The sequence below is a fragment of the Penicillium arizonense genome (assembly GCF_001773325.1).
Source record: "Penicillium arizonense strain CBS 141311 chromosome Unknown PENARI_contig007, whole genome shotgun sequence".
In the NCBI taxonomy this organism is placed as follows: Eukaryota; Fungi; Ascomycota; class Eurotiomycetes; order Eurotiales; family Aspergillaceae; genus Penicillium; species Penicillium arizonense.
The window spans coordinates 169,895-182,515 of NW_019173284.1; the positions used below are offsets into that span (position 1 = coordinate 169,895).

General features: G+C 52.7%; 5 protein-coding genes across 5 annotated transcripts; 1 reads left to right on the plus strand and 4 right to left on the minus strand.

Moving 5' to 3' along the window:
* Nucleotides 1-1,190: 1,190 nt before the first annotated feature.
* On the minus strand, nucleotides 1,191-1,666 carry PENARI_c007G10193 (uncharacterized protein; the record flags this gene model as incomplete). The annotated part of the gene is made up of 4 exons (XM_022631159.1): nucleotides 1,191-1,259; nucleotides 1,411-1,475; nucleotides 1,523-1,554; nucleotides 1,605-1,666. 4 exons carry the CDS (start codon nucleotides 1,664-1,666, stop codon nucleotides 1,191-1,193), a joined length of 228 nt encoding a protein of 75 aa, XP_022489046.1.
* A 91-nt stretch (nucleotides 1,667-1,757) lies between these two features.
* On the plus strand, nucleotides 1,758-4,052 carry PENARI_c007G02980 (biotin--[acetyl-CoA-carboxylase] ligase BPL1; the record flags this gene model as incomplete). Its single annotated transcript, XM_022630821.1, has 4 exons — nucleotides 1,758-2,521; nucleotides 2,569-3,135; nucleotides 3,186-3,457; nucleotides 3,544-4,052. The coding sequence occupies 4 exons, from the start codon at nucleotides 1,758-1,760 to the stop codon at nucleotides 4,050-4,052; spliced, it is 2,112 nt and encodes a 703-aa protein (XP_022488911.1).
* Nucleotides 4,053-4,420: 368 nt separating this feature from the next.
* Nucleotides 4,421-7,396, minus strand: PENARI_c007G06114 (serine/threonine protein kinase; the record flags this gene model as incomplete). Its single annotated transcript, XM_022630967.1, has 1 exon — nucleotides 4,421-7,396. One exon carries the CDS (start codon nucleotides 7,394-7,396, stop codon nucleotides 4,421-4,423), a length of 2,976 nt encoding a protein of 991 aa, XP_022488980.1.
* A 1,274-nt stretch (nucleotides 7,397-8,670) lies between these two features.
* PENARI_c007G11197 (phytanoyl-CoA dioxygenase family protein) lies at nucleotides 8,671-9,821 on the minus strand (the record flags this gene model as incomplete). Its single annotated transcript, XM_022631205.1, has 2 exons — nucleotides 8,671-8,706; nucleotides 8,769-9,821. 2 exons carry the CDS (start codon nucleotides 9,819-9,821, stop codon nucleotides 8,671-8,673), a joined length of 1,089 nt encoding a protein of 362 aa, XP_022489441.1.
* A 472-nt stretch (nucleotides 9,822-10,293) lies between these two features.
* PENARI_c007G07881 (uncharacterized protein) lies at nucleotides 10,294-12,221 on the minus strand (the record flags this gene model as incomplete). Its single annotated transcript, XM_022631046.1, has 4 exons — nucleotides 10,294-11,123; nucleotides 11,170-11,752; nucleotides 11,804-12,125; nucleotides 12,172-12,221. 4 exons carry the CDS (start codon nucleotides 12,219-12,221, stop codon nucleotides 10,294-10,296), a joined length of 1,785 nt encoding a protein of 594 aa, XP_022489420.1.
* Nucleotides 12,222-12,621: the final 400 nt, after the last annotated feature.

Genomic DNA, 12,621 nt, shown 5'->3' on the forward strand with positions numbered 1-12,621 from the left:
CAGACATCTAGATCTATCTACTTACGCTACCCGTCTCCTTCCACGGATAGCTCACGCCGTCATCCTTGCGTGTCCAGATCTTCGTCTTTCTCTTGTTAACGACATGCTCGACGAATACCTCACGCGTATACTGCGCCTTGAACTTGCGGATCCAGCGCGGGTCCCAGAGTTCGCTTGCAATACCGAGGTCCTTGCAGCAGCGCACGAGTGCGTTAGAGCGGCAGCCTTCTGTTGCGGTTGGGATGCCGTCGGGGGAAAAGTAGTCTTGTTCGCCGCGGGCGACGGATACCAGGCTGGAAAACATGGTCAGCTCTGTATTCGAATGTAGCCACGCATCGGAGCAATGCATGGTTGATTGGACGTGGGAATGGGGAAACAAGAAGAAATTCTTACCGTCCGTTACAAACGAGAGCATACTCCCTCGTCACAGTCTTAGGCGTAACGATACTCTCACTGCGGGGCACAAGACCCCAGCCACCTGGGCCAAAAGCGCGGTTCAAGATCCGACGGTACTTGATCTCGGGCAGATACAGAATACCATCGGGCTTGATCTCGACCTCTTGGGGGTCGGTCTCGGCCAACAGGATATCGGCTGCTTCCTTGGGGAACGGAGCAGCAGAGAGACCGTGGAAAGATCGTGTCCAATCAATCTTCTCTTCGGGGGCAGTCTCCAGCAGGAGGGGTTTGTCGGCTAGGCCGCTTTGGGAGATGTTTTCTGTTGTTGGGCGGTTTGGGGTTGGGGCCGATACGCGGGTCGTGGAGCTTGTTGGTGCGGGATAGGAGGGCTTCTGGGCTGGGGTCGTGGTAGATGGCTTGGAGGAGGGGACAGTGGGCTTTTCGTTCTGTTTTTGGGAGTTGCTGTAGCTGATTGCTCTTTTGGTCATTGGGTTGGAGAGCTGTCTGAGTCGGAGGTGGGTGACTCCTCGAGAGCCGGAGACTGGTATGGCATTTTGAAGGGACTCGATTGCCCGCCAGGTGCGGATGCGCAAAGCTGAAGACATGGTGGGTTGATTTGTTGAAGCTGGAGAGATGAGCTGAGAGGTCAGCCTTGAGAACGATCACGTGATATCAGTTTAAATCGGACATTTCCTAAAGCTTGAATTTCGAGGCATAAAGGTAATTATGTCAGTGGAGTTAATTGGAGAGACTAGTTGAACAAGTTTTAATGGCTGTATAAAGTACATCATGCATTAAGCATCTTTGGTCTGTGTTCGCTGGTCATTGCCCTGACGTTTCCAGCATTCACGGAACGCTTCCATCTGTATATTGCAGTCAATATATGTCCAAGAGAATTGGATTATGGCCGTGCTTGGGGTCATCGAAGCTGGGTTGCTTGTTGAGAGCATTGAAGGGTGTAGATAGCTTCCAATAACTTCCAGCATGATATCAGACCATAAGGGTTCACCTCACCTCGTTTTTACATTCGCGCCAGTCCTTCTTGGCAAAGTAGCAGTCATTCATCTTGTCTTGCTCGGCTGCTTTGCGTCAGAATTGCATTCCAATGGACATCGAGTTAACTCACTGTGGCAGCCAGTGCTGAAGATGCGCTTATCCCTGTGCCCATAGTTAGCGCTCCGAACAAAGACAATTACAGACCAGCTAACCAATCATCCGGCTCATCATCATCCTCCGGGACAACAGTAGTCTTTTCCGCGTTGTTCGACATGACCGTGGTTAGGAAAACGGCGAGATCAGGCGGTTGGCATCGGAACTACGGAGGGCGATCTTATCGATGACTGATTTCCTCCCCAACAACAATGTCCACGCCAACAGGCAACAATGCCAATTTCACTGGCAAAAGACTCAATGTGCTAGTCTACTCCGGTTCGCTCACCTACTCCGCATGGCAACTCAGCCGTTTTCTGACCGACGACTTTTCGACAGGAAACGGAACCACTGTTGACTCAGTCCGCCATTGCCTCTACACCCTCCGCCGCCTCCTCGCTCCCCACTATGCCGTGATCCCCGTGACGGCGGACATGCTCCTGAAAGAGCCATGGATGGCCACCTGTGCGCTGCTGGTATTCCCCGGCGGTGCGGATCTGGGATACTGTCGCACGTTCAATGGCGCGGGGAACCGGCGCATTGCGCAATTCGTCCGCAACGGCGGCAGATACTTGGGTCTGTGTGCTGGGGGCTATTATGGATGCAAGAGCTGTGAGTTCGAGGTTGGTGATAAGACTATGGAGGTTATTGGGGACCGCGAATTGGCTTTCTTCCCTGGTATCTGTCGAGGCGGGGCGTTCCCGGGCTTCGTTTATCACAGCGAAGAGGGTGCGCGTGCTGCGGAAATTACAGTGTCCAAGGATGCTTTGAGCATTGGTACTGTGCCGGAGCATTTCAAGTCTTACTATAATGGTGGCGGAGTGTTTGTTGACGCGCCATTGTATGCGGACAAGGAGGTTGAGGTTCTTGCAAGCTATACCGAGAAACTTAATGTCGATGCAGGGGAGGATGCAGCTGCTGTTGTCTACTGTAAAGTCGGCGAAGGAGCTGCGGTTTTGACAGGACCTCATCCTGAGTACGTTTGGACTTCAATTGGGAAGATCAGTCGCTGACCTCGACTAGATTCGCGGCTGTTAATCTCGACCCAAAGGCCGGCGGGCCTGAATACGCGGAGATGGTTGCTGCTCTCGCTGCAGATGACAAGGCACGGACAGACTTCCTGAAGGCCTGTCTGTCTAAACTTGGACTTGAGGTTACGCAGGAGACAACGGCAGTGCCTTCACTGTCGTCCTTGCATATGTCTGGTATCGATGCTGATGGGCCTATGGATATCCTGTCATGCCTTGGCAAGGATTTTATCAACGAGGGTCAAACCGAGTACCTCAAGGACGAACACGATAAGTTCCGTATTGAGCGGCCTGGAACGTGGAATTTCGGTGATCTCGAGGAATCGCTTCCTACCGAGTCCTCCACGCCCACTGATGGTATCATCGATTACCAGGCAATCGTCAAGCGTCTGGTCTTCCATGATGATATCCCATCTTCAAAGCTTACGCCATACTTCAACCACCATGCATTCTATTCCAACCTCCGTCAATACCAGTCCGAGTCCAAAGGAGACGCCTCGTGCTTCGGCTCCAACCTTCTATACGGCGAAGTCGTGACCAGCACAAACACAATTCTTGAAAAGTGAGCATTGCCTTTACAATCCCAGGTCAATCCCATCTAACAAGCAACAGAAACACAGCGCTGCTCCGCCAGCTACCCCAGGGCTTCACAGCAACAGCCACAAACCAAATCGCCGGCCGTGGCCGCGGCTCAAACGTCTGGGTCTCACCAGCAGGCTCACTAATCTTCTCAACGGTCGTCCGCCACCCAATGGACAAGATGCAATCGGCACCAGTAGTATTTCTACAATACCTCTCAGCAATGGCCGTAGTACGAGGCATCAAAAGCTACGCCAAGGGCTACGAGAACATCCCCGTGAAACTAAAATGGCCAAACGACGTCTGTACGTATACCCAAACACCACCCAAACACCACCCCTCCAACCGCAACCCCAACCATATATAACAACCAAACTAACCACCTCCTTAGACGCCCTCGACCCAGAAGACCCAACCCAAAAACGCTACACAAAAATCTGCGGCATCCTAATAAACAGCCACTTCATGTCAAACGAGTACATCTCAGTCGTAGGAATAGGCCTAAACGCCACAAATGCCTCGCCAACAACAGCCCTAACAACCCTGGCCCACAAATACGCAACGCCAGGAAGCGCACTAGCCAACCCGGTAACGCTGGAAAAGCTCCTCGCGCGCATCCTAACCACCTTCGAGTGCCTATATACGCGGTTCCTGCGCACGGGCTTTGATCGCGGGTTCGAGGCGCTTTATTATGAAGATTGGTTGCATATGCATCAGATCGTTACGCTTGAAGAGGAGGGCGGGGCGAAGGCGCGTATTCAAGGAATTACCCGGGATTATGGATTGCTACTTGCTGAGGAATTGGGGTGGGGGGACCGGCCTACTGGGAGGGTTTGGCAGTTGCAGAGTGATTCTAATAGTTTTGATTTCTTTAGGGGGTTGGTTCGGAGGAAGGTGTGATTTGGTTGGGTTTGGATTTGTTTGTGGGAGCTGTTGTATAACGTTAGGATATATATCTATATATCTCTGGGGACTTAGTTAGGAGCAGATCTCCTAGCTATACGTTTGAAGATGATGAAGGTGATGAAAATATTGTATATTGTATCGGCATAGACCAGAGGCAAACATATCTCATACTCGTACAGCACGAAACAACCAAGGAAAGTTTTTATGCAACGGCTCCAAACCCAAAAAAAAGGAAAAAAAGGGAATATCTACCCACATGGCACACATGAAAGTATTAACAACCCAATAAGTTGAACAGAAATGAGAGAAAAAAGATTTTTTTTTAGAAAAAGGAGAGTATGCAAAGAAGATCAAAAGAAAAATCAAGCATCATGCTCAGCATAAGGCGACTTATCCTTCCTCCTCAAAGCCTTATCCAGGAACGAAGGCCGTCTACCCTGGGCATCTGAATCCCCCGATGCACCGGGGTAACCCTGAGGCGGGGAGTAAATAGACGGCGGCGAGACAGGATCATAACGGTCCGTAAGCTCGTAATTGCTGCTAGCCGTCACGCCGGAGATGGGGTCATTGCGGTGGGAAGCGTTCTCAGCGCTGAAGTTGCGAACGGGGACCTGGCTGTATCCCGTGTCGTGGGAGTAGTGGCCCTGGAAAGCGTTGGGGTCAGGCGAGCCGACGGTCTGGACGGTGAACATCTGGCTGTGACCCTGGCCCCGGTTCTGGTTCTGGTTCTCGGTTTGGGTTTGGGTTTGGGAGGCGTGGCCGGAGGAGTGAGGGCGGGGCTCGTAGCGAGCGCTGCCGCGGGAGCCTGGCTTGGGTGTTTCCAGGATGGGCACTTGGCTTGAGGAGGGGGTTAGGCCTGCTGGTACTGGGGAGAGCGGTGCGTGGGGGACGGCGGGGATTTCTCGGTTGTTGTAGGAGACGTGGTCGCCTGCTTTTCTGTGGCCGGTTGAGAGGCCGCGGGAGATGCCTGCGCCGTTGTTCACGCTGAGGGTATTGGAGGCGTTGGTTGCTGTGCGGTGGAGGGCGTGGCTGTCGTCTGCGTCAAGACCCGGGTTGATGGCTGATGGGGAGCGGGCGTTGAGCATTTCGACGATGGCGGCTTCACGCTCGGCGTTGGTTTGGGTTGAGCCGCGGTGAGTGATGGTTCCTGATCGGCCTTGGTCGAAGCCTGTCGATTGGGCTGAGTTTTCGTAGTTCAGGATACCTCCGGCGGCGGCTGCTACACCGGCGTCGGGCTTGTCGGTGCCACCACCTTGGTGAGAGCTGCGCTTGCCGGTGTCGGCATCATCACCGTTGTCGTCGCCCTCTGAGGCCTCGGGCTCAGGAGGGGCGACACCTGGGGCGCGGACTTGTACCTTGCGGATGGCCAGGACGAGGGCGCAGAGGAATTTGGATCGGCGGGCGGCGCGGATAGTCTCGTTGGACCAGTTGGATTTGTGGCGGATATCAACACAGAGCTGGAGCTTGTCCATGTCGCCGACGCCACCGAGCTCAATGTCAACGTCAGGCTGGAAGTCACGGCAGTTCTCCTTGTCGCGGACGAAGTTCTCCATCTCCTGGCGGAGAAGCTGGACCTCGGCGAAGGAAGTGTCGAATGCAACGGGGACGGTGAGCTGTTCGTGCATAGCATTGGCGCGAGTGAAGTTGTCAACCCAGAGACTGTTCAGGATGTTGTTGGGCACCTGAGTGATGCGGTGGTCGGTTACGTTGCGGAATACAGTGAAGAGCAGCGAGATACGCTCAACCACAAATGGCTTGTCGCTGACCTCGACACGGTCACCAATATCGAAGGGATGCTTGACGAAGAGGAAGATACAAGAACCGAGAACTTCCTGAGCGGTAACGGAGAAGACGAAACTGAGGGAGAGCAGAGACGTGGCACCAGCAGCGATGACGGTACCGAATCCAGTGGTAACAAAAGAAATGAAGACCAAAACACCGACAAGACCAGCAACACACATGAGCAAGTTGTCAAGCACACGGATAGCCTGGTCGACATCGTGCATGCTGTTGTTGAGAGACTTGCGAAGGCGACCGAACTCGGTGATGGTGAGAACCATCTCGTCAAGACTAATATCACCGTTGCCATCCTTGTCCAGGGCATGGAAGCACTCCTCGGCCTCGGCTTCGTGTTCGGCACCAAGCACCTCGACAATATCATCCATGTAAAGAGACTCGCGGCCCTCAACAACGAAAGACATCCAAATACGGCGGGCCAGAGCAGCAGCGCAACGCTTACGCTCAAGGGCTTGAATGACCATGGTGTGGGTGGCAGTTGGGTTGAACACTTGCTTTCCAGTAAGCTCGGAAGCAACGTTTCCGAAAGCAGCAGTGACCTTGTCACCGACACGACCGACATTCTTGCCGACCTGACGGAGCATGCGAAGAGGCATGGCGGAGGAACGTTTGCCATTCTTGTTGCCAGCCTGGGCCAGAATGGAGTCGAAAATGAGAGAATCCTCCTCCTTGAACTCCTGGCAGTACACGGGGAACATGTTGCGGGAGGCCTCGAAGAGCAGACCGACCAAGTACACATTGCGCTTGGAGACCCTGATCTTAGCATCGAACTGCTTGCGGTGGTAACTGATGGAGATAAGCTGAACTAGCGCCTTCTCGGAGAGGTAGATGAGAGTGCAAATAAGCACAGCAAAGAGAATATTCTTGACACTCTTCTCCCAAGCGTTCGGAGACGTATCACCAGTATCCTGCTTACCAGGAGTCAAAGTCATAACAGGGAGGAAAGTAACGAGAGAAATGACAGCCCAAAGGACAAGCGCAATAGGCGTCTCAAGCGCACGCAGAATAAGCGCATACTTGCGAGTTCCAGAGCTAACAATGCCACAAAGGAACTGGAAAACGTAAGGAATGTACCGAGCAAAGATCTTCGACGTCCACAGACTAAACCAGACAATCTCAATCCAAGTAAAGAACCAGTAAAGGTGAACACCACCAATCTTCGCATAGGGCGCAACAGTAGCACCAACAATGATAGGAATGGCAATCAAAATCGCAATGGGCAGAACATAAATCAAGTAACGAGTGATAAGCGAGTAATTCAAAACAGCCTGGTAGACGCGGCCCATGCGGTTCAGCGTGCCATCCTCTGGCGACTCAGCTGCCTTCCCAGTCAATTCATTGATATCCGTATCGGTGCGACGCCTACGACCAGGACCGCGGTGTGTAGCAATAGGCTCCTTTTCCGTAGCCGTGGCCTCGCTGACCTCTGGCGAGGTATTGGAGGTCCATTTGCGCGCACCGGTCTGACCGCGACTCGCGGTCGCGGTCAGTGGGATGTCAATGGTCACGTCGTGGGGATTCCCCAGGCTGTATTCGGGCATATCTGGTAGCTGCTCGAATCGATGTGCGGTCAATCGCTTTTGCGAGAGGCTCGGTCTTCCCATCGCAGAGGGTTAACAGGGCCCTTTTATCGGCTTGGTGTAGATCGTCCCTGGAGTTCGGAGACTTCAATTGGGCTGGGTTTTGTGGGGACCGAGGAAAAAACCCAACGGTTCGGGTGCTATTTTTCGCCTCCCCCTCTTGGACCGGTTATTTCGCTTGCTTGATAGTTGCGAGCTAGCTTGCTGGCTACTGCTCTCGGGCCAGTCTGTATGTAAGTGGGAGTCGATCGTTCGAGCTCAATGGCTGTACGAGGTGGAGATGTGGATCGGCGTGTAGACTTTCCGTGTCTAAGAAATCCAGCAAACGAGTGACAGGAGCTCAAGGAGCGAGGAGCGAGGAGTAGGAGTAGGAGGAGGAAGAGAAGATCGAAGCAAAGTCAGAATTCCAGAAATCCAAACCACACGTCCATTCAGCCACTTGTTTCATCAGTTCCCGTTGAGGGGGGAGCAACAAAAATGTGAGACCGCCATTTTTGGCAATGTGGAATGCGCAGGTTTGTCTCTGATTGATTGGATATGGGTCCATCGGAGCTGAGATCGACTCTACAATCTCGACCCTCTATCTTGCCACTATACGCGGCGATGACCGTGAAATATCGAGACACATGGATGCAGGACCACTACCTCCCCACATCGCGATGTGTCTGATCGCCCAATTATATTAGCAGAAAAGCGGGTGGCTTACGATCCAGGGGCACAAGGCACAATTCCGGAAAAGAGAACATTTGCATATGTTAGACGCATCAGATGCACACGTCTCGCTTTTTGGCATTTGCGCCTAAGTGTCCTGTTGAAATGACCTCTGTACGAGTAACAGTAGGCCTGTCGATCACTCTGGCTGTTATGCCTGTTGTACGGTAAAGAGGAGAAACCCACAATGCATATCACGTGAGTCTCGGTCCGGAATCGGTTTATCGATACTCCGTACATCTATATATAGCGTTACTCGCAGCTGGGTGGCTCTGGCTACATTATTATAGTCTTAGCTACTTGCCTAAGTACTTGGAAGGGATTGATACAGACGCCACCGTTTGGATGCTAACACCACCCCCTGCCTGAAAAGCCAACCATGACATTACCCAATGTATATAGTTGCATATAATATACATGGAAACACAAACTAAGCCCTCGAATCAACCCTCATCCCCTCCAAGACCCCAACAACCCTCCCACGATCCCACCCCTCAACCAACCCCCTCACAATCACATCCTGCTCACTCTCCGGCGCCATCCCCCCAGGCTGCGGCGGCCTCCGATCCAAATTAGTAGGGAAAGGATACCCCTCGGCAACAGCCTGCACAAGCGCCCTCACCCCCCTCTGCTCAACCGACCAAGCACCAGGATCAAGCTCACTGCCCGCAATAACCTCCCCAGCAGCCTTATACCTCTCTTTTAACTCATCCCAAACAGCGCGCACAACAACCAAAGAATCCACACTCTCCATGGGTTTCCCGAACGCAGAACTAACCTGCAGTAGATTCGCCACGCGTCTGAATCCAGTTTCAGGATTCATAATATTAGAACCAGCAGCATGAAACAGCGCCGGGTTAAAGAAGACTCCATCGCCAACCTCCAACGGCGCGGATACATATTTCTCCTGGAAAAAGGCCCTGAATTCATCGCGCCGCCATGCCATGAATCCGGGTTTGAATGTCTGACTATACGGCAAGAACCGAGTCGGCCCACTTTCAATTGGCATATCAGAATGCGCAACTGCACCCTGCAACGTAAGGAACTGACTCGCAACCTGCATAACAGCCGGGTAGCGCGCCGTGGCGTCCACTTCCTGGAATCCGAGGTGGTAATCGCGGTGGGAGTCCTGTGCTGCGCCGCCTGGGTGGACGGCGTTTAGTTGGGCTGTTATGCGGTAGGACGGGCCAAGCCAGGATTCGGATACGTGGGCTAGCCAGGGGTTTGAGTAGTAGTCCGTGAAGGAAGTGGGATCCGTGACGGCGTGTTTTTGGAAGGAGTTCCAGATTCGGTCGTTTGTGCCGCCTGCGGCGAAGTGGTCACCTTTTGCCATCGAGGTGTTTACTTTTTCCGTTGCAATTATTTGGTTGAAGGCGTTGTTTGTGGCGTTTATTGTTTCGGCGTATTTTTCGGTCGGGTACATTGCTTTCAGGATGTACACGCCTGGTCCGGTGTGTAGGCATTTGTGCCATTCATCTTGGAGGGCGGTTATTAGGGTTGAAGTTAGGCCGTTGGATTCTAGGGCGGCCAGGTCGTAGATTGGGATGTTGGAGGTGATTTTGCTGGCCAGTGGGTAGGTTGCTGGGTTTGTGGTTTGGGAGCAGATTTCTTTGAATTCGGTGAGGTTGGGGGTGGAGGGGGTGTAGAGACGAGAGGACACGGTTTGTTCGGCCATGACAGCTATATTTGCTATATTTTGCTATAGACTCAGAATCGAAGCATCTTATGTATTTTTCCGGCGGAAACCAATGTCCTTCGGCTCCCCGCATTTTCGGTGCAGACCCGCTTTGACAATACTTAGTGGGATACTTCGTGGCTACGGAATCGGGTTTCCGAAGGCAGTACTGCAGAAGGTCGCAGAATCAAATTATGTAGACCTGGATGGGTATCACAGCTATCAAGCAGCATAAGTACAGGTCTACCGCAGTTGAAGCTTAAACATAAATAACCAGGTCTGTAAAGCAAAGCGCTAGAAAACGCCACTGGTCTGGATAAAATGCATAAATATGAACGATGCGCTAAGAAAATCCAATATCCCCACGCAAATCTATGCTCGGTCAAGTCAACCGTCTTTTAGAACAAAAAGTAGAACGTAATGAAAGAATGATTTCGTAACGGTGCGTGACTGGGCACTGGGCGCCCGTAATTTATGCATTCATCATGACCGCTCCGAGGTCCGTCATAACCGGTTCGGAGGGCGTGCGTTGGTCCGTGGACTCGTTGAGGACAAGTTGGTGCTCGGACATCGTCTCGACCAGTGCGCTGGGTCGGCCCGTAACGGTAAATAGGACTTTCAATAGGAGGGTTGGACCTCCGTTGAGACCGCCTTGGGGCTGGCGACGGGTGTGTGTAAGTAATACGCGGACGAGGTCGCGGATGGCGCCGTCAGTGGCCGCATCATGGATAGCGTCCAGGCCATCGATGATAAAGACGAGGAGTGGTGGGGCGGATTGGAGGAGGGTGTCGACTAGCGACAGAGCTGCTTTCCAGCTGGTGAGGGTTCCGTCTAACTGGCGGAACCGCTCTGCACTGAGATCGAGCACGGCATCGCTATCTACCACTGGGGGAAGCCAGTCGATCAACTGCCGGATCAAGCTGTAGGTGAGGGCCACCAGCCCCTGCTCCTGGAGACTAAGTCCTTTAACCTCTTGGGTGGGCAAAGCACAGAAGTGAGAGACCACCGGTAATCGAGCTTGACGGGCGAACGAGGCATAGCAGGCCGAAATCAGAGCGACCGGGTTGTCGGACGAGGGAGGCTGGGTTCCACCCACTGCCAGAGCTTGAGACCGTGGACTAGTAGCCCATTGCTGAAGAGAAGCAACGACACTTCCCTCGGCGACTACTTTAACATCCGGCTCATAGTCGCAAATCTGATCATCGCTGTCGAAGAAATCCTGGAGGTGCTTGGAGGAACTTTGAATCTCGAGGCGTGCTAGACGACGCTTGGATCCTCTGGACCATTCAAAGGATGAGGTATCTGGATATGTCAGCATAGATCGGCCCATAGAGTGCATAATTCCTACCAATATTAGGCGCAGGGGGTGTGGTCATGCAGACAATCCCAGTGCTCTGCTCGCTAACGGGCTCCAGTTGCTCGCGCACCGAGCTCAGCGTCTCTGCCAATAACCGATCCCGACCCTCCCGATACCGGGCACGCTCCTCTGCATCTTGTTGGATTTCCCAGAGGAGTCGACGGGTGATGGTGTTCTGGGCAGCAATCCGACGCTCCGTTCCTCGGCGCCCGACTTGGCTCAGTCGGGCTTCCTCCCACAGCGCCCGGGCACTATATGGATCCGAATCCTCCTCTTCCATATTGGTGTCCTCGTGTTGCCAGGGAAGGCTCTGGGCCTGGCGTTGTGTGAAGATGACCAAGTGGTGGAACTCGGAGTAGACATCTTGGCTATGGATGTTCAGCAGTTGGCACGTAGACCGCCGGACATACCAGTCCATGAACTCGGTCAGGAAAAAAAATATTAGCGCGTAGGTTTTCGCAATCGGTTGAACGGCATTCTGAAGGGAGTTGGGGTCGGGTTGGCCCATTGCGTCGTGGATGTTCAGCAGGGCGGTGGCTAGGCCCTCCATCACTCGGGGGTAGTGTGACGAGGCCTAGCTGGATGTTAGCCATGCGACGGTCTCTGGGAAGCGCTATCTACGCACCTTGATCGCTGACTGGAGCACGCCATATAACAGGGGGGTATAGTAGGACTGGGAGTCGGGGAGGCTGGCAAGGAGGGTCGCGTGGGTGTCTATGGTCGGCAGGAGTCGATCGCACAAGTCCATGGAGTCGCAGAAGACTCTATTTCGTGGTCGCGACCTCCAGAAAGCCTTGATATTTCCAAGTAGAGTCTGCACATCGTGTCCGGTCTGTGGTCGCTCCTCGAACTCGACTTGATCCTGCGGGACGAGTAGGCTGATGAAGCGTTTCCAGGTATGAGCTAACTCGTTCCTTTCAATATCTAGTTCTGCGATCGCAGGAATCCTGGAGAGTCAGCAAAGTACAGGGGGGGAGGAATAGGGGGTCTTACGAAGAGACAGATTTCGCATCATAACGCTGGGGCCAGTTCATGGCGGACATTTCAACATGAAAGGAGTGGAGAGAGGAAGAAGGGGAAGCTAGAAAGAATCTATTAATACCGTGGAGTTACACTGTTTGGTCCGGTTTTTTTTCCTCTCTTTTTCTGAAGGCCGAGGCCTGGCCTTTTGGCACCTATTTAGGAATATGACCTGGTATAACAGTGTATATATAGTATAGTATTATATAAGTTAGTGGAATAAGACATAACTTAGTATAAGTTCCCTTAGTAGATAGTTAGCATAGACAAGATCTGGGGGCGGGTCACAGGTGTTCGTTTCCTAGTCTAATTAAGTTTTAGTTCTGTTCCTTTGCAGTTCCTTTGCATCTATTTATTTATTTATTTCTTCTTCTTTTCATTTTTCCGTTTCTCTTTCTTTCTTTCTGAGGGGGTTATGAAGTG